Here is a 24,203-nt window from a genome sequence, read left to right as displayed (position 1 = left end):
GCTTACTTTTAGTAGCCAATCAGAGGCCGCTACATTCTAAATGGAAATATGCGTGGTTGTGGCTAACACAAAATGACTAATGGCAGCTTAAATAGGTGTTGTTGTTGATATTATATTCAGTTACCTTGATACTTATGCTGTCATGATCATTTTACATGACAAGTGATGCAAACCTATCTGAAAAATGCATTATACTTTACAAAATTCAAACTGTAAAAAATAAGTAGCTTTGCTTCAAAATCTAGTAGAGTAGAAGTGGAAGTGTTCTAAAAACACAGCCATTTGAGTAAGGAAAGTAAGTAAGCTAAGCATATTTGACTTACCTACAGTGGCTGTCATCAAGATAATTGTAATGAGATGAATCCTAAAATATCGAGTCCCAAGTCAAATCCCGGAAAATCATGGAGCCTAATACAGTAATACAAATCCACATGAGTAGCGCTAATCGATAACTATTTCCATCAGGACAAGCATTGGGAGATTGTCGACCACTCGAAGGGCCGTATCGACCAATTCAAGCGTACCATGCCGCTCATCACGGATTTGAAGAACGAAGCAATGCGAGACAGGCATTGGGTGCAAATTAAGACCGAGGTACGAAGTGCACGAGTTTCTTTGAAATTTCTGCTTCACCACGAGAGTTTTTTCTGTCTTTACAGCTCCAAAAGCAATTCGACCACACAAGCGAAACGTTCACTTTGGAGAAAATTATCGAACTCGGGTTGGACGCGTATGTCGAACAAGTCTCTGAAATATCTTCTGCCGCTAGCAAGGAGTTGGCTATTGAACAGGTGCCTTTTTTTATTAATATTCAATGCGATACACTAGTCGCATCTGTTATGCTATGAGCTGGGCTGACTATTTGTTCAATGCTCATGTTCATGAGTTGAAATTATGAATGCATATTATGGAATTCAAAGGAATCAACATTGAAATCACAGGACCAGGCTGAACCGCGTGTTTGCCGGATAAGACTCTGCATCCGATACTAGCATTTTAGTAGAATATTCATGGACTACCCATGAACAATATCACTCATTGTATTCTATTTTGTATCATTCATGCAACTACAAAAGAAATTATGCCTCGTCAATATGAATTAGGCACATTTGACAACCAATCACTCATGTTTACTTAATATTTGTACGCACTTGCATACACCAACCTAAAATTTATTCCGGAAGACACCATCATCACGGCATCCAATGCAATAAATACCACTTACTTTTTCGGAAATTACCTCTATGATAGACTCTTTATTCCGTATCTGCTAGATGTTTTGTGATTCCCAACGCAACAAGACTCCAATATTATGTTTAGACACTGGAAGAAATCGAGAACGCTTGGAACGATTTCGTACTGGATATTGTGCCGTACAAAGAACGTGGTCATTACAGGTGGGTGTCTATCATTTACCTTATATCCGAATGAAGCAATGTCGCTTGTATTAGGACGTAGCTCAATCACCACACTATGTGATGACATTATCCAGGCAGAGATAGTAGTTGATGAGATGAGCCAAAAATACCTCAAATAGATTTGAAAAAAGTTTCAAAAAGTATTATCAACGATTATTGTTTTTGCTTGTATTTTCTAATAACTAGCAACAACCATTGAATGACAAAATAAATTTTTGTAACTGATGCAGAATTGAAAAACCACGAATCGAAAAACATAACAATTCTAATATTTCAGTGAAGTAATATCTTCTTGACGTAACCCAGCATGTACATCAGCAGGATACTTGATAATCTATGTGCAATTGGTGAAAAACACTGTGAAGGACGATTAGTGATTGGTCATTACAATTTCAAAAATTCGAATGCAAAAATTTTTTATAAAGGGGCTGCTAGCTACAAAAAAATCAAGGCAGGAAAAATTATAATACACTGCGTCCGTATGTAAGTCTTCTAGTACAGTACTCTTCGATTGGTGCGCACCGCTGTGTTCCACCTCTGAATTTAGTGAAGACTTTCAAAGTATGATACATCCGATTTTGGTTTAGGCTGCGTGGGACGGACGAAATTTTCCAACAGCTGGAAGACAATCAAGTCACCCTTTCCACGATGAAGGCTTCCCGATTCGTGAAGGCCTTCGAGAAGGTGGTAGACAAATGGGAAAGGACTCTGTCTCACATCATGGAATGCGTGGAGATGATACTCACCGTTCAGCGACAGTGGATGTACTTGGAGGTGCGGTGTGTCGTCTTTCTATTTTGTCGCTAATGCCGTACTGGCTTAGTCACAAATGAAATCTGGCGGTGGATTTTAATTTTGATTTGAAATAAAAAGGAATTTAAAACAATTAACAGACTTGGCTTCGCAATTTTTTGAGATTTGGACGCGCAGTTTCGATTAATTATGAATTTTTGTACAAAGCAGTCGCTTGTGATTTTAGGCAAATATTAACGACACCCATTCTAGATTTGGTTTGAAAGTGATGTTAGAGAAACTGGAATAAAAACTGATCTTGACGTATTGATATGGTGCGAAATGTTGTTTTCTTGCTGAAATCTACTGTGTGGTTTGAGTGAAGCCATTTCGTTTCCAAAACCACAAGGAAATTGTGACCGGTGCCATCCAGACAAATTTAGGAACACATTACCCCTTGACTCGAACTCCCGAATTTAACAAGCATTTTAAGGACTCTAATTTGAAGGTATTTTGCAGAACATATTTTTGGGCGAAGACATTCGCAAGCAGCTGCCTCGCGAGTCTTCCGAGTTTGACGAAGTGAACGCAAACTGGAAGATCATTATGACGAGATTGAGCAAAGATAACAACGCAAGGCGTGGCACTCATCACGAAGGTTTGTTGACATTACAGGCACGGCCCGAAGTAAACTTTTAGGTTGCTGAACAAATTTTCAGTTATTAATGGAAGTTACAGTGGAACACAATGTTGGAATTGAGACAAGAAAACTTGTGTTTTATAATTGCTGGAACAAAATTTTAAATTTGTAACGAAATACATTCCGGATCTAGATCAGAATTTGCCTTTGAAGTTTTGGAATCAGTCAATAGATTTTCTGTATTCGGATTTTCCATTCTGTGTGATACTTCCCAAATAAGGGCTTGCACTATCCTGGGGTTCGCGTTAAAATATTTGTATTCCTTCAATCATTTCCTGTATTATTTGGGCTCTAACAAAGTTAAGATTCGACTCGATTTTCTAATTCAAATTCGAAGAGAAAATTTGCCATAATTTATTTTACTTGCGCGTTACTATTGGCGTAACAGCGTACTATGGATAGTGCTTCTTCAGCATCGGAATTTTTCCAGGCATGCTCGAACAGCTGAACGACATGAACACCAAGCTGGAAGAAATCCAAAAATCGCTGGACATGTATCTCGAAACCAAGCGCCAAATCTTTCCCAGATTCTACTTTTTGTCCAACGACGATTTGCTGGAGATTTTGGGACAGTCGAAAAATCCAGAAGCGGTGAGTTGCTAGCATTGGGCATATTTATTCTGTAGATTACATATAAGTCGCATTTACTTTTATGTGTCGGCATTGGTTTTCGATAATACGTGGTAATCCAAAATAATATGATAGTAGCTGTGTCATTAGTTATATCCACCTTGTAGCGACAACACACCAGTCACATTTTCACTTATTTCGTTGAGTAGACAATGGTTTTCAATTCTTTTATTACCAGATAATTAGAGTCACAGGTTTTTGTAATCATGTCGTCCAAACTCCTAAAATATCATGCACAATATTACAATAAAATATTTTCCACAAGGGAAGTTTCACATTTTTGTTGACATCATGCCCAGGTCTTGCGTAGATGCGAATGTTACTGTGGTTTGAAATGACTTTATTGTATCACAACGCTACTACTATATACTATCACACACAAATCTGTGACGTCTTGCTACATCGACACTCTTCCAAAAGGTACAACCGCACCTGAAGAAATGCTTCGACAACATCAAGAGCTTGCAAATGAAAAAGATTCACGGCAACAAAATGGAGGCCGTCGCCATGAACTCCTCGGAAGGGGAACACGTGGAGTTTGGGAACCCTGTGATATTGGAAGGTGGGTTTGAATCATTATGTCACACAGATAATTCGTGTATTTGCAGGTCTAGGCTGGAAGTAAAGTTTCTATGTGAATAAAAAGTATCTAATATTCTTGTTGATAATTTGACTCTTAGTGGAGAGGGAGGTGTATATCTTTGGTGTTGATACTGAAAGAAAATTGTGTCTCTCGCTCTCACGAAAGTGTTGTTTCCTCAGGACCTGTGGAAGCCTGGCTTTGCGACGTCGAACGCACCATGCGATGGACTCTGAAAGAAGTACTCAAACAAACCAGACTCGCTCTTAAGAAATTCCTCAGCAAAAGAGACAAGTGGATGAGAGAATGGCCGGGACAAGTAAGCTGCTATTTTTATGTCAAAGCTGCGGGCTACATTAATCGACGTTGGTAATCACAGCCTGTCATCACGGCGAGCCAAATTCAATGGACTGCGGATTGCACGAAGGCTCTTAACACTGTGAAAGAGAGAGGCGACAAAAAGGCGCTGAAGAGCATCAAAAAGAAGCAGGTCGGGTTATGTCTATTTTGTTGGGCTTATCGTGACAGGCCTAACGTTATTTATGAACTGCTGTGCACGAAATTTCTGGGTTACTCACTCGTTATCTTGTCCAAAGAAGCTGGGTAGCGCAACAAACAACATCCTCTTGTATATATACTTGTTATTCTTCCTATATTTCGAATTCGATTTACCACATATACAGATGTTCTCTCCTGATGAGACTCAGTCAAAATGCTTGAAGGGGGATAACTTCGGCAATGTGGACGTATTGTTTTTTCGATATTGAAGTTTTTTACCTCCAAAAGCCTATTTTAATTGTGCTTCGGCTACTGTGTTTACTACCATACCGACAGAGTATTGCTACTCGAGTAAATATAGAAGGAATCTCCTGTAATTATATGCAATTACAAGTAGATGTAGCGACTTTCGAGATATCCAAAACTACTTAAAGATACAAAACTACTTAAAATAGAAGTAGAGAGTACTCGCAAGTACTTGAGTAAGATCTTTTGTAAATTAGATTTGGTCGAGGTATCGTATACCTTCATAGTCAGTCCGAGGCGGGCTACTTTTGGGATAGTTACCGACACAAGATGACTAACGCCACTAAAATATTCGGTTGCCGTAATACTGGGGCCATTTCGTCCAGTTGTTACGGCAATTTCTCCTTTACAAAATCCATTCCATAAAAAGTAAGTAGTTTTGCTTCAAAAACCGTTACGTAGAAATGGTGGTCACGCCTAAAACATTTCCAGTTGAGTAAGTAATGCGAGTAGGCAACGCACTGTATCGCTTCTACATGGCCATGGCCAATATATATTTGCTTTCACTCCCTCAGGTCTCCATGCTGAACAAATATTCGGAAGCGATTCGTGGCAACCTCAACAGAAACCAGCGCTCCAAAGTCGTCGCATTGGTAACCATCGAAGTGCACGCTCGTGATGTCATCGACAAACTCATCAGGACAAACACCAGCGACGTAACGGCCTTCGAATGGCTCATGCAGCTTCGAGTCTACTGGGATAAGGTAAGCTTATTCGCCGACTCACATTTACTGAGATTAATTATACATACTGGAATTGGACTCTGAGGCCGAATACTTTTCTTGAATTGTAATCAAAATTTGGATCGACTTATCACTTTTCACTAACTATTATTTTATACACAGGACATCGACGACTGTGTCGTCAGGCAGACAAACACTCAGTTCCAGTACGGATACGAATACCTCGGCAATTCCGGGCGTCTTGTCATCACGCCTCTCACTGATCGGTGCTACATGACTTTGACCACGGCCTTGCATTTGCACAGGTCGGTAGATTTTGTGCTTGAGCTGGGAGGATATTTGGGATGATAACTATTTTTTTCTATCTTCCGTTGAGCAATGAACTTCATATTGTTGGGGATTCGGACTTGGCTCTGCAATCAGTTGCGTTCATTTGAATTTAAGCTTTCTTTACCAAATTTCTTGAGTGGTGCAGCAATTTAGTTTATATTATATAATCAGAAATCAGTGTTATACCATTCTTTATTCGTGGTTCTGGCGTCATAAAGACGAAATAGTTCCTAACCTTCGACTCTTCTAAATCGTTCTACCGGCGATCGTTACTGATGAGATAAATTCAACGTTACAAAATTCTTGATTGATGCGACTTTTGTACTTTTTCAAGTGGTACATCGAGTTTTGTACTTTATTTCTCAACAATCTTTTATTTATTAGAGGCGGCAGCCCGAAAGGTCCCGCCGGTACAGGCAAAACGGAGACGGTGAAAGATTTGGGCAAAGCCCTCGGCATGTATGTCATTGTGGTCAACTGCTCGGAAGGTCTCGATTACAAGAGCATGGGAAGGATGTACAGCGGTCTGGCGCAGGTAAGCGCTTTTAGCCTTGTCTCCAATTTAGTAACTTGGCATGCCTCATGTAGCCGTTAGTCGGATGGAAGTAAAACAAAGTACGTCTCAGTAGAGGCAGGATAGGACATTTGCCCACATTACTTCCCAAAAAGTTCCCAAACCTACATCTTTGGGACTGGGGCGGATTGGGCGCCATTTCAAGACTACATTTTGTGGTACCGATACATGCAATAAACTGCCACTCAGTTGCTCCAGTTTCAATCGTAAGACAGCTGTTTGTCAGCAAAATTCTTAATGCGAAAAGTAAATAATTATGTGTCTTAATGCAAGTAACTTATAACCACTCAAGTGAGTGCAATCAGTCGGATATATTTGAGTACTCGGAAATGTACTTCATTACTGACTGACTATATGTATGTTCTCTGGAATGTCAGTATATTAAACACACATCACTTGATTTTATAATCAAACCTTGTAATGATTCCGTTTAAGTAGTGCGTCATTACGTTGTTGATATTCCAGACTGGAGCCTGGGGATGCTTTGATGAATTCAACCGTATCAACATCGAAGTATTGTCCGTCGTGGCGCAGCAGATTCTGTCTATCTTGTCAGCACTTTCCACCGGACAGCAGAGATTTGTGTTCGAGGGGAGGGAGATCAGCTTGATCTGGTCTTGCGGTATCTTCATCACAATGAACCCAGGTACTCTAACCTTGACTAGCATTGAGTGTGTAATTACTTGTGTATGAGTAATTGAAAAAAATTTCACTCTTCCTACATCCAAGTCTAGCAGACTACTGAATATTGTAGTGAACTGATATTTGTGTTGTAATGCAGTGTGGGAATCTGAAACATTTCAAAGTGCTGGTGGAATTTTGATGATGCCCCCGCAAAAAGTAATTTCACTTCAAAAATTGTAAAAATCCAAGTCAGAGCTCTGTAAAATAAACCACCATTGTACTGCCAATAGAGAGAACCTAGTTAAGCACATGGAATAAATAGAAGTACCTCGTTACTGACCAATCCTGTATCCTATTGTCGAAGGGTACCATTCTCGACTTAACTCTGGCATTGTTTCCTGGTTTTGAGATAACGCCGAAACTTAATCAACTGGATTAACCACTACTAATCCTGACAATATCTCCCTTCTTTGCATTCCAGGCTATGCCGGTCGTACCGAACTGCCTGACAACTTAAAGTCCATGTTCAGGCCCATTGCTATGGTTGTCCCTGATTCCAATCTCATTTCCGAAATCATCCTGTTCGGTGAAGGATTTGGAAACTGCCGGGTATATCGACGATTGCGAATCGAAATTATGATGTTACAAACGCCCGTTTTGTTCAGATCCTCGCGAAAAAGGTCTACACCCTGTACTCTCTCGCTATTCAGCAACTTTCAAAGCAAGACCATTATGATTTCGGGCTGCGTGCCCTTGTGTCGGTACTGCGGTACGCTGGTAGGAAGAAAAGAGCCAATCAGGACATGTCAGATGAAGAGGTGGGCCTTGTACAATGGACTAAGCACATAGGGAAAACTACATCCCCCGAACATATACATTGATGCAGCCTTTTACAGATGTGGTCATCAAATTTTTTCCGCCCATTCTATTTGCGTTTCCTCATTTCTGATGGGACTGATTCTGGTCTAGTCTTTTATTTAAGATTTTGATAGTGGATTTTTGTTGCTAGGAATGGTGTCTTCAGTCATTGCAAATATGTTGCTTAACTGACACCTTGAGGCATGAAAGATATTTGATATATTTTGTCGTGGTAATACAAACACGATAGCTAAATTCAGGTGCCTTTAAGACCCTATCCTTGCTCAGCTGATAACAGGGTTGTAACCAGATCACAAGGTTCGAAGTCACGAGTCAATCTTACTTTTATAGTTTTGTCTCGAGTCAACTCGAGTCATTTTCAATTCACTATCGAGTCAAGTCCAAGTCAGTGAGTAGAGGGTCGAGTCCGGGCCATAGTGTTCACTGTTTAGTTTTGAGTTCAATCTGGTTCAACCCACTTTTTCCAACTCAGCTCCAGCGATATTGAATGGCTCACATTCTTAATATCGTAATCTTCCGCAGTTTTAAGGTTTCTGACCCAATTTTCCAAGTATCAGGAGTGATAGACGAAATACCAATAATGTGGTGACCTAACTATCCTTCGAAGTTACAATGAAATGTCGGTCTTGGCCGTCCTGGTCTCAAGACATATAACTTGGTTCGAGTCACCAAAAAATCGTGACCAGAGTCGGACTCAGGTCGAATCATGACTCGAGTCATTACGACACTGGTTGATACCATTCATTGTGAGTTGAAATCCTAATTTAGTTCTAGCTTCTTCAACCTACCAGATATAGTAACGTTTCAAAAAGTAACGATTCCTGGTAACGTAAAATGTTTGCTCTTCAGATCTTGCTGCTGGCCATGAAAGACATGAACGTCGCCAAACTGACATCGGTCGATTCTCCGCTTTTCAACGGAATTGTCAGCGATTTGTTCCCGGGCATCGATTGCCCAGTTATTGACTATGGAAAGGTATGAGGCCGCCGTCTCTATTATATTATATTATGTGCTGGAACTTACCTCTTTGTTGTTTGTCCACTTTTTCTAGGCTATTTCACATTGAGTTTGCATGTTCATCGTGCACTTGCTCATTGTGCTTGTATAGATTGATTCATTGAATTCAGAACACCATTTCTAATCCTTCCTTTTTTCTTTCAATGTATGACAATGCTCCTGGTATTTCGAATAATTAATTATTATAATTCCAATACTGATTTGATAGTATTTGGCAACTTTTAAATCGGTTTGTGTTAATGAAATTCTTTTCAGTACCGTTATTTGGTATCAGGTCTTGTATGCTGTCTACTTTGTCTACCCTGGTGTCCTTCTATGAACTTTTCCAGAACTTACTTTAGGTTAAGTGCAGTCGGCATGTAATTCTCCAGTACATGGCTTCAGCATAAAATTGCACTGTGCGTTTATTCGATATCTTGCAGATTTACAATATTCGTAATACTGGAATGTGTGACAGTATCTTGTACTTGATCACTCTGTCGAAGCAGAAACATGCATTTCACGCTGGAATCCAACAGAAATTTTGAATGATTTACCGAAACTTGATCGAATATAGGACTTTCTGCCCATTTTAGCTTCGAGAAGCCATCGTTGCTGAGCTGACCGCCTCCAAGCTACAAGTCATCGACCACAGTATTCTGAAAGTGATCCAGTTGTACGAGACCAAGAACTCGCGTCACTCAGTCATGATTGTCGGTCAGACTGGTGTCGGGAAATCTGTGACGTGGCGCGTGCTGCAATCGGCACTGACTGCGCTTAAAAAGAAGGGAAGCAACGAATACAACATCGTAAAGGTGAGATGCCGCTGCCATCGGTATATATTCGATCTAGTGTACCTTGTGTTCATGGCCAGCATTGAAGACTTTTTCTTTTATTCCTATTGGCTTTGAAAAGGGGACGTAATACTATACGCCTATTATATAACTCCGAAAACAGGTCGTAATGAATAATTATGCCAGAGAAGGATGGTATCGTGGCAATATGTTCTAAAATTATGCTAATGGGTAACCTTTTCCAGTTATCATTCTTCTTTACGGGCCTTGGCAAGTGCACGTAATGCTTGTTTTCAAAGACCGAATTTGCAATATCCGCGGTGCCAAACTGGACAATTTCTCAGACAGTCACTGGAATTCTTGTTTTCAAAAACCTTTTCTGTAGTCCCAGGACTATTCAATCAACCCAAGGTCTTTGTCTTTGTTTCTATAACTTTTTTATTTAAGTTTGATTCCTTGCTTTCAAAACCCGCATTTTCCGTATTATTAGGATTATCCCGTCAACCCAACAGCTGTGTTGAAAATGGCTTGCTGGCAACCCTGGACAGCCACTTAATCTTTGTTTTCAAACACTATTTATCGTATTCCCAGGATTATCCGATCAATCCTAAAGCCCTGTCTCTCGGCGAGCTCTACGGCGAATTCGATTTGAGCACGAACGAATGGACCGACGGCGTCTTGTCCAGCGTTATGCGACAGACTTGCGCCGACGAGAAGCCCGACGAAAAGTGGCTGGTGTTTGACGGCCCCGTCGACACATTGTGGATCGAAAGCATGAACTCGGTCATGGACGACAACAAAGTGCTGACGCTGATTAACGGCGAGAGAATCAGCATGCCCGACCAAGTAAGGAAGGAATTACATCCAAAAGTGTTATCTACAGCAGTACTTTCAATGAATTCTTTGCTACATCTGCACCTCTTTCTGCATCACCTTTTTTTTAATTCAGTTTTTTTTTAGGTGTCTCTCTTATTCGAAGTGGGTGACCTCGCTGTCGCTTCTCCTGCCACTGTCAGTCGTTGTGGAATGGTATACTTTGACTATAGGGATCTTGGTTATAAGCCGTACGTAGAATCGTGGCTTGCAAAGAAAACCGACAAGGTACGTGGGAACAGCGTTACTATTTAACTCACAGTCTTATTTTCGAAAACAGTCAATGTGATGATTTTAAGTAAGGTATTATAATATTTTGATTTAATGTACGGTGTACATCATAAAGATTTACCTCTAGTTCGTGTGTAAGAGTATCTGTAGTTGAATTGTACCTGTGAATTTGCCGACTGTGACCAGCAAAGTTTAGGATCTGAATTATATGCGTTGTGAGCTAACCTCGTCAAGACAAATTCGTCGTGTGAGGTGTAGGCTTGTGTCTTTATAGGGCGCTGTACCTCTAGCATCAATCCTCTACTATGAATGTTTGTTCATTGCTCAAATTACTGGTACAAATGATTGTGCCAATGCCGTTACTGTGTGCATTGGAATGCATTATAATTATTCGTTCACACCAATATATTTGACATTCAGGTCATGGTCCAAGTGCTACGAGAGATGTGCGACAAATACCTCGATAAAGTTCTCGACTTCAAGTCCCACCACTGCAAAGAACTGGTGCCGATAACGGAAATCAATGGCATACGCTCGCTTAGCAACCTGTTCGACGTTCTGGCGACGCCGGAAAACGGGGTGAGTAGATAATGACGCCAATGAAAAGTCTCTTCGCGATTACGATAAGGTAATATCTAGTCGAGTTAAAGATTTTAATTCAGGTAGCTTTCAGTTGTTTGCTATTCGAATTCAAGATATGGTTTTGCATGTCATAAACTAGAGGAATTTTGAACTAACAAAGTTACTCCTATATGATTGTAATCTCATCGAGTGCCAGTTAATACAAGGTTCTGTCAAGCGCTTGAGTGCAGATTTTGGAAACGGCTGAATCGAATTATTCTCCATTTCCAACCAATGCCAATGGACATTTCGAAATTCGCACTCGGCTTTGGTTCTTATCTGGCATCTGTTTCAGGTTAATCCGAGCGATACAGAGAACTACGGTCGTATGCTGGAGCTTTATTATCTGTTCGCATTGATCTGGTCGGTCGCTGCGTCTTTGGATGAAGACAGCCGCAGGAAAATGGACAACTTCTTGCGAGAATTGGAAGGGAGCTTCCCCAACAAGGTAATGATTGTCCCGACTTTGATGCATCGTATGTATGTGAATATCTGGTGATGGATATTCTACCGACGTTGCTGAAAGAAGGTGATCAAATTGATAAAATACAGCCAACAGGCCCTGTAAATGTAGTGCTCTGAAATTACATATTGAAAACATTTCCGGAACTTTCGCACGAAAAGCTATTAGTGATAGTAACTTCCGAAGGTGATATCAGCTACTGAAAATATGAAAATATTGATTGTATCCTGTATCGAATGGCCAAGAGATATCAATATCAATGCCTTTTTTTACAGGACACCGTGTATGAATATTACGTCGACGTAAAGAATCGTACCTGGGCGAACTTTGAGGACAAATTGCAAAAGGGATGGAGATACCCGGCGAAGTAAGCGATTGCCTGAGAAAACTTTTGACATTTTATTCACAGAGCGTGAACAATTGTCATGGATTACATCTGCACCCAATTTTGAGTAATTGTAATCAAGAGCATTATAACAATGATCAAGCATCACTCGATCTGTTAAATTTCAAGTATAATTGATTTTTTTTTGCAAGATTTATTTTATCGTCACATAATGATACAGGCATTTGTTTCTATACGTGTGCCGCGTAATCTGTGGTTCATGATTCATGACATTGTGATTGAGTGCTAGTTTCGTGAGATACCAAGGCAGTGCAATAGATTGCTTCTATTCTTATTGCGAATTTGATACGATACAATTGATGTGAAGCGAATTATGTAGAACCTTGGTTACTATTCTTAGTGATAGCACCATGAAATCTTATGAGTTTGGTATATTCGTGACAGAAAAGGGACTGTGTTGGTCATAGTGGTAACATAGTGGCTGCTGATTGATTTTACGTAACGCAATTTATTTTAGGTGCGGAATATCCAAAATTGTCGCTTCTCTTTCTCAAAACGACCATGGTTATTTGTCACCCTTTCGTTACAGTGCGCAATTCCATCGTATCATGGTACCTACCGTTGACACGGTCCGCTATGACTTCCTGGTTTCTCAATTGATAACCAAAGGAAAGCCGGTCCTACTCGTGGGTCCCGTCGGCACCGGTAAGACGTCTGTGGCGCAGAATGTCTTGCAGAAATTGGACGCCTCTAAATACAGCACGCTGACGATCAACATGTCTTCTCAAGTGATTATGAATTTAATTTCTTTTCGTTTATTTCGGTTAATTACACTATCCAGCACTTGGTCAAGTGTCTGAACGAGGCGTGTCGTGGATCCAGTGTTCCAACCGGGTCACCTTGCTCTATGCGTGAGTCATCCGTGGCGAATGAACAAGACACCTGTATATTCATTTTCAGTCTTATTTCAATTTCACTCACAAGTCCGATTTTCAGCAGTTACATTTCGACTGTTGGAAATACTTGCAGAAGATTTGAGATTTTCATCTTAGTATTTTTCATTCATCGTGTCGGCATACTATGGTCATTACGGGATGTTTCATTCATTGTGGGGATTTGTGTAGTTTCCTCGGAGCCTCTGTCAGTGAAAAAACTCAAAAACCTCTCATCGATATGTGAGTTTATGACGTCCCGCTGAATTATATATCCCTCACTTGGCTTAAATGTAATTTACGTTATCTTCGTTAATTCGTTAGAATTTGTTATAGGTACATAAAATACTTGGCACTATTGTGTGATGTCAAGAGATCGTATAACATGTGATTAATTTGTCATTTTCCGAGTCTCAACCTTATGGGTCTTGATCAATGCATTCCCCTCAAGTTCATTTACTACATATTATTGGCAGAAATTTGTCACAAACTGCGAGCTGCAATACTGGTCACAATTTCCTCATGCGGCAGCTTACCTTTGCGTTTGGGTGCGGGTCACACCAATATTCCTCTCAACTTATATCTGACCCCTAGACTTCGTCAAACAACGTACAAGACATCATCGAGAGCCGCGTTGAAAAGCGCACCAAGGGCGTCTACGTCCCGATGGGCAACAAAAAGATGATCACCTTCATGGACGACCTCAACATGCCCGCCAAAGACACCTTCGGAAGCCAACCGCCGTTGGAGCTGATGAAACTGTGGATCGATTACGGGTTCTGGTACGACCGTCTCAAGCAAGTCGTGAAATACGTCAAGGTTTGTCATGTCCCGTTTTATATTCGGTTCATTTCGTTACTGCAGCATTGTTTCAGGACATGTACCTGCTGGCAGATATGGGACCACCCGGCGGCGGACGTCAAGTGATTTCGGGTCGATTCCAAAGCAGATTCAATCTCATCAACATGACTTTCCCCAGTGTGAGTTATCGTTGATTCTTTTTTATAAAACGGGTGTTTTTGATGAGAAGAACTACTGCTACTCTTTCTGAGTACTCAAGTAGGTTATGCCTATATGTTCCACGTATGTGGTTATCTTTTTGACTACTTGAGCTTCGACTTCACAGTTTTTTAGGCAAATCTACTTACTTATGTCCGAGCGAAATGACCCCTATATGACATTAACTTAATGTATTTTAGAAAATACTACTCAATTGTAGTGTCATCAACCACTAGTCAATGTATGAAATTGATTTAAAAATTTGATTATATAATATACAATTGATTCATCACCGCAAAGCTGATACGTGGCCATCAAAGGCCATAAATTCTGCAATTGGCAAGCATCTGTTGTATAATCTCGTTGGTGCGAAAAATCATTGAGGCGACAGATTTCGCGTCGTTAGGAGGAACCGTTCACAATTTCATTTGTGTGCCTTGGAGTCGACGTTTATCAAAATACACCAGTCAAGGCTGTGCCAACGAAAGGAGTTATAGTACATTGAACGCTCTCGTATTCGAAATTTCACGCTGGTGATGTCATATTTTACGCTACGATTCTTGATAAACAATGTTCTTTCCAATTCTCTACTAGTTGCTGATAATTACCCCTGACGAGTGTCAGCTGAAAATATTCGGGTTCATTTCAATATCAATATACTATTCAATTGTATATTGCAGTTCTGTACCTCCAAGAAGCTCTCCATATATATATTATAACGTAGTATTATGTCGTTGAGCCAATAGCTGACAATGTATGGATTTTTCTTGAAACCCAAGAAGTTGATGTGTCAGCCTGAGCTTACGAACACTTGATTACTAATTTCACCAATCTTCTCTGCTTGGAACAACGTACCATCGGGATGGAAGTGTGACCGTTGCAGCCATCTAATATTTTCTCTGCATGATACATTGCAGGAAACCCAGATCAAGAGAATATTCGGCACCATGATCAACCAGAAACTACAGGACTTTGAGGAAGACGTCAAACCGATCGGAGACGTGATCACGCAAGCTACTATCGATCTGTACCGACTGGTTGTGGAAAAATTCTTGCCAACTCCGGCGAAGATTCATTACCTTTTCAATTTGCGCGACATCTCGAAGGTCTGTTGGAATGCGCTCTTTTAATTGTATCATGTTTTATGGTCTTTTGATTGTAAAATGTCTGGTGACGGTAAACATCACACCGTCATCTGAGTTCAACTTCCCCTGGGTTTGCTATAGAACAATAATTTTATTACTGGCTTGGTATAGATGAATTTGATCAAATGCACACACGGGAACGCATTTTAACCTCAGGCAATTTCCTGTTAGGCGCTCAAATCTCAGACCATATGAATGTGTTTTTCGGCAAATTTCCATCTGTGTGAAGGGCTATGCCAGCCTTGGTTACGGTGAAGTGAGACAGTTTTGAACCTGGATCATGGTTGTCTTTTTGTATTATAGTTGTTGCGATTTGACTGGAATTTGACATAATTTGCTACTGAAAGGCCGAAATTCCATTACGGTTGCGGGACTCCAATTTTTACGATATATGAAGCCTTTACCAAGCCATTTGCAAAATTATTCAGTATAGGGGTGATTTTTGTATGTATTCACTAAGAAAGGTCGTCATTCTCTATCACATTCTCCCAAACTGTACCATACTGCGTCAGATTCATTCTGCTTCACTGTCTCAAGTTGCAGTAATAAAGGTCGTAATAATGATCTTGATAGCCTACATCTTGGTACATCCTTTGTGCAGGCATTGTATGTCTCGTTGATGATTTTATTCTTCGCAGATCTTCCAAGGATTGCTACGCGCCAACAAGGATTTCCACGATACCAAGCAGGCCATGACCCGTCTGTGGATTCACGAGTGTTTCCGCGTCTTTTCCGACCGTTTCGTCGACACTCAGGACAACGAAGTCTTCATCTTGATGATCACGGACCGCCTCGGGACATTGTTCGATCAGACGTATCACAATCTTTGCCCGAACAAGCAACCGCCCGTGTTTGGTGAGTTGAAGTGTGTTAAGCTGAAAGTTACTTCGATCCGTATTTTCCTGCTCACTGTGATTTCTCGAAAACCCTTGAAGGGTGTGCCTTTTTAAAAAAACGGATTTCAGTAATGGTCAAAATACCTGAACATATATATATGCCAATAATTTGTATAAAACCTGAAATTTCAATACTTTCCTTCTCAAATTTTGTGCTTAGGCCACAGAAACTGGGTCTTATGCGTTGAAACTATTTTTTCTGAAATATACCGTCATTTTTCGAATATAGTGCGCTCCCATGTATAATACGCAACGTTTAAATGGCGTGAAAATTCTGAGAAAAAGCATGTACCCATGCATAGTACGCACCCGGCATTCGCAGCACGTGAATAGTTGTGTTTTAGTATGTGATGTCATTCGGTTTTGCAATGTCACTGCTGAACAATCATGACATAACCATCGCTAATCATAATACAATTAAAGGCATTGTCTCCAAACGATAGTAGATAGCAGCCAAAGCCTGCGAGGCCGGCGACGCGATAGTTCAGGCTAGCGACACGATATCTTGCGCACGAGGCCTATTACAGATGCGATTGCTTAGGCCAACGGTTATGTCGTGCGCACCAGGCCTGTTTGAGATGCGACTGATTACGCCAGCGATGATATCTTGCGCTTATGGCCTCTTGTGTATGCGATTGTTAAGGCCTGTCGTTGACGCGATGAATTAGCAAGGATTGCCGCGCGCTTGCAGCAATCAACGACCTAATTTCGCTCGCGTACAAACGGCAAACTAACTCAGCAGGAGATCGCCTGCTGTGCAGACGGCTCTCGTTAATTGGCAACACTCTTCTCGCTAATTGGCAGCGCGTTACACTCTATAATACGAATTACTGGGCACGATGTCTGGAAGTGATGCGCGATTGGAAACAAACATGACGAAAGGAGTGATTTCAAGTTTTTTATCGGGGGAGATTTTTTCAAGGCTTGTCGTACCCATGTATAATACGCACCCGCCTATTTTAGGGCAAAAAATCGGTAAAATTTTGCGCATTATACATGGAAAATTACGGTAGTTGGAAAATATTGCATCTTATAACTGATTTGTCTCCTATCTAGGTGATTACAGTAGATAGAAAGTTATTGACAATGACGCATGTGTTTGAAACATTAGAATGCAGACGTGTTACGTCCTCAACCAGTCTTGTATGTTTAGTCCAGCGTAGAGACATACGATGCAGAAATTGAATATTTTTGCATCAGTATTATAAGGCACGATTAGCTCCTTGTTTTTTTATCATTTTTATGACATGCGTTTTATTTCAGGCGATTTTCTGAACGCCAACGGCGTTTACGAAGATTTAACGGAATTTCCGCTGGTCAAGAAATACATGGAAGATCAGCTTGAAGATTACAACATGACTCCGGGCTACGTCGGGATGGACTTGGTTCTTTTCAGAGACGCCATTGAACATGGTATGCAGAATATGTGACCTAGGTGTCGAACTAGCCATTAGTGAAGAGTATCAAAGTGAGGAAAACGAATGCAATAAAAAGTCCGTTTTCAAAATCGCCCAAAAATCTACCTAGCGTCAGTATCAGTTTGTTGTAATTTTAACAATTTAAAAACATCGCAATATTTCAACTCAATGGAGTCGAAAGGACTTTGATTTGTCTTTTAATCAGCCATCCAACCTGGCCTATAGGATGTATAGCTAAGAGTCATGCACAGTGAGAGAAGTGTTATAGAAAGTCGCATAAAACGGACAAGTGCTGAAAATGAATTGACATGTGTTGGTAGGCGGCATCAATATGTTAAATTGTGGTCTGGTAAGTCCTGATCGCCAGGTTTTCAATGACTCGAGTCACGATTTTCTGATGACTCGACTTGACTCAAGTCATTTTTTGAAAACACGGAAATGACTCTACTCGAGTGACTCGACTTGGACTCGAGTCATGGCGCATGACTCGAACCAAGTCATATGCCTCGAGTCTCAGACGGCCAAGACCGACATTTCATTGTAATATCGAAGAATGGTAACGTATCCACGCTATTGGGATTTCGTCTATTGGTACTGGTACTTGAAAATGCGACCAGAAACTGCTAAAATTGAGGAAAATTAGTATAATATAAATGCGAATCATTCGACATCACCAAATATAGTTATAAAAAATGGGTTTAACGAGACTTTAACTGGAAACTGAGCAGTAAACATAATGACTTGGACTCGACCCTCTGCTCGATGACTAGGACTCGGACTTCTCGGCGGCGAATTGAAAATGACTCGACTTGACTCGAGTCAAAACATTAAAAGTGAGATTGACTCGTGACTCGGAGCCTTGTGACTTGGTTACAACCCTGCTGATCGCTGACTAGTATTCACTCTGTAGAAGCAACTTGTAATTCGAATTGAATGTGGGCGTGCTTGATGACTCTCGGATTACTGGCTAGATACTGCTCCGCCGTCCATACTCTTCCACAGAGCATGAATGTGTATGTATAGCTGATTAGAATAAGTCTAATGAAGGACATAAATTCCTCTCCTAATATTACTGAATAACTGACCAGTTTAATGATCGAAGATTCCTCGTTCACAAATTTCCCGCAGTTCAGACCAAATCTAAATCAGAAGAAAATTTATTTCCTGTGTACTAAATTTCTGCGTGTCTTTTCAGTCGCTCGGATAATCCGCGTTATTCGCCAACCCCGCGGTAACATGTTGCTGATTGGTATCGGAGGTTCCGGACGTCAGAGTCTGTCGCGTTTGGCCGCCTACGTGTGCGAATACACCACCTTCCAAATTGAGGTGTCGAGACATTATCGGAAACAAGAGTTTCGTGACGGTATGAATCACAGATTAAACTGTAGTCGTGTTCAGTCAGGTTCTACAATTTTGATTCACATTTCTAGATTTGAAGAGGTTGTATCAGCAGGCCGGCGTTGAGAACAAGCCCACTGTTTTTCTCTTCGTTGACACTCAAGTGGTCGATGAAATCTTTTTGGAAGACATCAATAACATTTTGAGCAGTGGAGAAGTTCCCAATTTGTATAAGGTAGGCATTGGATCTGTATCATGCTCAGCTGATAATGGATATGTCCTATCTTTCCTACTGGGTTCCGCTCCAAGATGTTTGTCTGGAATGACGCGGAATTTGTGATTCAATTCCGCCAATTTTGTAGCCATATACACTAAAAAGCCTCATACATAGTCATATATATAAATATTGTAGAAATTGAATAATACATCCGTATTTAAATATACCCGGATATTTTCGGCTGACACTTGTCAGGGGTAATCGTCGGCAACTAGTAGAGATTTCAACATAATTTTTTGTATCAATAGGTGTATCATCAAGTAAATGATGTCATAGACATACAAGAATATGAATAATCAAGGAAACAGATGGCTTAGGCTCAATGTACTATATTTAGATTGTACATAAAGTCCTTCTGTTAACACAAACTAGGTTGAGCACTGTCAGTCGGGAATATTCGAGTTTATTTCAACATTAATATATTCAGTCATATATTGAAGTTCAGTCTTCAGTTACTCAACTCATTCCAAAATATCATAGACTGACATCACACTGCTTGCATTCACAGCCGGATGAATTTGAGGAAGTGAAAAACGCACTGGAAGCAGATGCCCGAAAAGAAGGCATCGCGGAAACAGCGGATGCAATATTCCGCTTTTTAATCGAGCGAGTCAGATCAAACCTGCATGTGGTCTTGTGCATGAGCCCCGTGGGAGACGCCTTCAGGTAATCGTCGCCGTTTGAACGCTGGTTCAATTGTTACGAGCCTTCAACATGCATTCAGAAACCGTATCCGTCAATATCCTGCTTTCGTCAACTGTACCACAATTGACTTGTTTACCGAATGGCCCTACGATGCCCTGTTGGAAGTAGCTGAGAGATATCTCGAAAGTATGGATCTTGGTGAAACAGAAGATGTGAGTTAACCTCGCTGCTCTCTCTTTTCTACTGTTCTCTCCTGTATTTTTTCGTTCTCTCTTTAGGTGTTGGCAATTTACACTTTATCTCTCCCATACAGACTTGCGCAAACTGCTGGATTTCAAATTGCACGACTAGAACCAGAACTACTCACTTTTCACAACTCGCAACTAGAACAATAACTAATCACTAGGGCGTTTTTTTTTTGACATGTCAAAATTTGTCAAAATTGTTCATTGAGTCAAAATTTTTTCGACTTCTGCATTTCGTTTGTATCGTAGATTTTGCACTGTCGATCAACATATCATTTGATATTTCACAGCTTTTAGCCTACTTTATAGGCCTACCGTTGTAAACGGCTAATTGTCTTCTCATTGTGAATCATAAACGGTCAAATAAAAAAAAAATGTAGACATGGTAATATGGTCAACGTACCGCAATATCCTAACTGAAGAAAGACTTCTTGGGCATTGCATCATTCTGACACAAAGGAGCGCATGATGAAAAATTGTAATGTAGACAACATTGTCAGAATGAAGCAACACGGTTTGTCACCAGCAGTGTACGCACAACTTGAGTGTTGTCAGCCAACAAGTGCTGCTGTTGAACGTCCTTGGAAAGTTTCTTAGTAAGGACATGCGCTTTCTACCCAAGAATGTAGGAAGGTATCTCTCGTTGTACTAGAAATTTTTTTCATTATTTCTACCATAATACGTATTGTAACCACTGGAATTAATCATAGGGCCAGATTTCGTTAAAATATTGTTTTTTTCATGTAAAAAGTTGCCTGTTTCTAGGCCAGAAACGCTTTTCCAGGCCAAACTACTTTGTTAGGACAGCCAGTTCTAACCAGAAATGAAGATAAGTGGTACAATTTTAACATTATGTGGGAAAACACCTAATTTGCATACGTTAGGTCAAAATTTGGTCAAAATTCAGTTTGTTTAGGTCAAAATTTTCCTTTTTTGAGGTAAAAAAAACCGCCCTACTAATCACTGTTCAAAACTCGCGACTATACCTAGAACTGGAAACAAAACAACAAAGCTGGCAAGCCAAGCAACTAACCAACTAAAACACATCTAAATAGAATCAATTCCGAAACAGCACACTAATTTTTATTTCATCATAAAGATCTGCTTTCCACATGATCATCAGGGCAAGTTTGAAATTGGAGGGGCTTTGAATCGCAGAACCCACCCCTTGGCTATGCCGCTGTTAGTAGTGATGACTCTTAGCTAGCAACGGCGCCAAGAACATCACATAACAGAACACCGGTATCACAATTCACGCCAAACGACGACACATGCTTTCTAGATGTTTGGTAGTTGAAACTAAAACTAGAACTACGCATTTTTCAAAGATCAGCGACTACAACTAGAACTACACAAAGAACAGTAGTTAGTTGACGGTCATCTACATTATCAATTTGTATAAGTCTGCTCCCGTACAATGAACTTGCAATCATTTAAAACCAATTCTTTTTTATTCTGCATGCCTTTTATAAATTTTCTCCTTTTCCTTATATCTTTTGTATGAATTCTCTCTGGTATTTTGTGATTTACTATTCAAGTGTTACGTCTTCCCGATTTTTGTAGATAAACAAGAACGTGGCGCAAGTGTTTGTGACGATGCATCGATCTGTGGTTGATTATTCCGCAAAGCTGCTTTTCGAGCTGAAGAGGCACAACTACGTGACACCGACCAATTACCTGGAGCTTGTGTCTGGTTATAAAAAGTAAGTGTCTATATAATGTTTGCTGTCGTTAGCATATTCCATACTTGTAATTTCTTTGCAGACTATTGGAAGAGAAAAGGAAGGAACTCGGGGATCAAGTGAACAAGCTTAAAAACGGTCTCGAGAAAATTGACGACACGCGTGCCAAAGTGGAAGCGATGTCCATTGAGTTGGAAGATGCCAAAATTCAAGTAATGTTCCTTACATGCTAAAAATGCAGTGAAATTTTATGCTTTATCATGATTTTGGTGAAACATTAACTGACACTACGAAAGTTGAGCATCCAACCCTTGAGCAGGTGACTTTATAACCCCCAAACCATCCTTAACCCCGAGATTAGCCTCTACCTGGACCCTAAATCTTACCCTAATCCTAATGTAAACCCAAATTCTCAAGTGTGGTATGCTCAAGTGTCGCATGTTCATATTTCTATTGACCATTTGAATCACGAGCCTAAGTGATAACTGTACTTATATTGTACTGACTCCTGACTGTCGTATTTTTTTGGCTGTTGGAATGGTCAGCAATGAACCAGGCTGAAAATCTAGCTGATATTTTACTTGTAGGTGGCCAAGTTCCAGAAGGAGTGTGAAGAGTATTTGGTTGTAATCGTGCAACAGAAGCGCGAAGCCGACGAGCAGCAGAAAGCCGTGTCGGCTCACGGCGAAAAGATTCAGGCCGAAGAAGCCAAGTGCAAGCAGATGGCTGAAAACGCCCAGCGCGATCTGGACGAAGCCGTCCCGGCTTTGGAAGAAGCTACCAAGGCGAGTGTCGATTTCTGCCCATTTTGATATGTGATATGTAAGTGATTATTACAAATCCTCTATACCAGTGGTCGGGAACCTATGGCTCGCGAGCCATATATGGCTCTTTTGGGTATAAGATATGGCTCTTTGCCAATTATTTATTTTTGTACTGAATTGATCAATATTTCAGCGACTTGTTGGTAAATTTTCATCACGGACAAAATAATTATTCTTGGGACAGTATAAACAAGTCTTTGAGAGGTAAAGACAATGCCATCTTCGAGTTTAGGGGCTCGGACGGACCCCCTGTTTTCAAAATCATCTAATATTAGTGACTGTCACTCCGGCGGCCAATATCACTCACAAATTCTATGTACCCGACTCGAAGTCTTGCATTGTGCGATACGTTGATTAATCAAAGAGCATATCAGATATGGTGACGCCCATTTCAAAGCGCAGCTTTCGTATACACATTATCTTCCTGATCTACGGCGCGAAATGAAATGTTGTGGATGTGACATCCACGATTACAATTTCGAATAAAAAAAAAACAACGCCATAGCTATCCATGTTCTTGATTGGTAAGTATATAGCTCTATGTAGTACCGGCGATAAAATGTATGCGTGTAGCGCAGTGGTTCTTAACCTTGCCCCCAGCGCCCCCCAAGGGGCGCTAGTGATTTTGAAGGGGGCGGAAACGCTCAGGGGGCGATATGGGGGGCGCTGGGCTCAGGTGGGCGGTATGGCGGCGCTGGGGAAAAATGGCTTCGCAGTAGAATGAGTAGATGATGTGGTGGTAGGACATATCCTTAACGAGTATTCAGAGCAAATTAACACCGAAAACTTCGTTAGATATAGCCTACAAAATACATATCGGTTTAATTGTCGATGGGCGCCTAAATGACTGGCATCGAATGTTCCTGTCTTGGCAATCTGAACCCCAGAAGACGAATTCCATCTGGCAGGGAAAAATTATATGCCAGTGAAGAAATGCCAATTTGAAATCGTGTGCGTCTTTTAGTTTAGTACGATTGGGCGACAGGGATATCTAAAACTAGATATTCCTGTTGGATGATTCTATATTTTTTGACATAGCAGACAGGAGGTCACGAAATAACATCATGCAACGAAGTCATACCAACGGGTTCGCCCGCCCAAATATGATTAATTATTAGTAACGGGTCCTACAGTTACCAAGACACCTCACAATGTTCGCTTTACACAGCTCACTGCGCTGACCCTTGGAAAACAGTGCGTAACGACTAAAAACGGCCATAACTTCGTGCTTGTTGTGCGCAACGTAGATTTTCTATGCGCAGAGACCGTGTCAGCACTGCGCACGTGCGCAGCTTAGAGGGAACATTGCACCTCACTCAGCTCTACCGGTAAATCTGGTAACGTGAGCAGAGAGGACAAGAAATTGATAGCAATATATATGCAATTCCCGATCTTACTGACCAATTTTATCATGAATTATCGAAGGTTTTCGCGCTTCGCACTGGCTCCCAAAAAGTACAGCTAATTCCGTGCAAAAGCGAACAACGTAATGGGGGGCGGTCGGTTTATCACCCTATGGGAGTC

At 40.8% G+C, this 24,203-nt stretch overlaps 1 protein-coding gene across 1 annotated transcript in view; it reads left to right on the top strand.

Annotated features, from left to right (window-relative positions):
- The window catches only part of LOC145437332 (dynein axonemal heavy chain 2-like), a 68,524-nt gene that overhangs the window by 18,047 nt on the left and 26,274 nt on the right, over positions 1-24,203 (top strand). Inside the window, exons 28-62 of the mRNA XM_080314537.1 lie at positions 466-594; positions 660-791; positions 1,321-1,397; positions 2,006-2,192; positions 2,670-2,808; positions 3,281-3,441; positions 3,901-4,042; positions 4,243-4,379; positions 4,440-4,550; positions 5,380-5,568; positions 5,710-5,852; positions 6,262-6,412; positions 6,917-7,097; positions 7,557-7,684; positions 7,741-7,893; positions 8,804-8,929; positions 9,547-9,765; positions 10,336-10,590; positions 10,705-10,845; positions 11,269-11,427; positions 11,765-11,917; positions 12,208-12,299; positions 12,868-13,066; positions 13,805-14,029; positions 14,086-14,190; positions 15,127-15,315; positions 15,993-16,209; positions 17,514-17,663; positions 18,864-19,031; positions 19,099-19,241; positions 19,792-19,949; positions 20,008-20,140; positions 21,737-21,876; positions 21,938-22,067; positions 22,443-22,640. Coding sequence (XP_080170663.1) covers positions 466-594; positions 660-791; positions 1,321-1,397; positions 2,006-2,192; positions 2,670-2,808; positions 3,281-3,441; positions 3,901-4,042; positions 4,243-4,379; positions 4,440-4,550; positions 5,380-5,568; positions 5,710-5,852; positions 6,262-6,412; positions 6,917-7,097; positions 7,557-7,684; positions 7,741-7,893; positions 8,804-8,929; positions 9,547-9,765; positions 10,336-10,590; positions 10,705-10,845; positions 11,269-11,427; positions 11,765-11,917; positions 12,208-12,299; positions 12,868-13,066; positions 13,805-14,029; positions 14,086-14,190; positions 15,127-15,315; positions 15,993-16,209; positions 17,514-17,663; positions 18,864-19,031; positions 19,099-19,241; positions 19,792-19,949; positions 20,008-20,140; positions 21,737-21,876; positions 21,938-22,067; positions 22,443-22,640 — 5,460 coding nt within the window. The remainder of the gene's footprint in view (positions 1-465; positions 595-659; positions 792-1,320; positions 1,398-2,005; positions 2,193-2,669; positions 2,809-3,280; positions 3,442-3,900; positions 4,043-4,242; positions 4,380-4,439; positions 4,551-5,379; positions 5,569-5,709; positions 5,853-6,261; positions 6,413-6,916; positions 7,098-7,556; positions 7,685-7,740; positions 7,894-8,803; positions 8,930-9,546; positions 9,766-10,335; positions 10,591-10,704; positions 10,846-11,268; positions 11,428-11,764; positions 11,918-12,207; positions 12,300-12,867; positions 13,067-13,804; positions 14,030-14,085; positions 14,191-15,126; positions 15,316-15,992; positions 16,210-17,513; positions 17,664-18,863; positions 19,032-19,098; positions 19,242-19,791; positions 19,950-20,007; positions 20,141-21,736; positions 21,877-21,937; positions 22,068-22,442; positions 22,641-24,203) is intronic.

Source organism: Botryllus schlosseri, chromosome 4 (genome assembly GCF_051294905.1).
Source record: "Botryllus schlosseri isolate E-star chromosome 4, Bs_hap1, whole genome shotgun sequence".
NCBI lineage: Eukaryota > Metazoa > Chordata > Ascidiacea > Stolidobranchia > Styelidae > Botryllus > Botryllus schlosseri.
The sequence above is the reverse complement of the archived record's forward strand: the minus strand, read 5'-3'. Positions and strand labels throughout refer to the sequence as shown.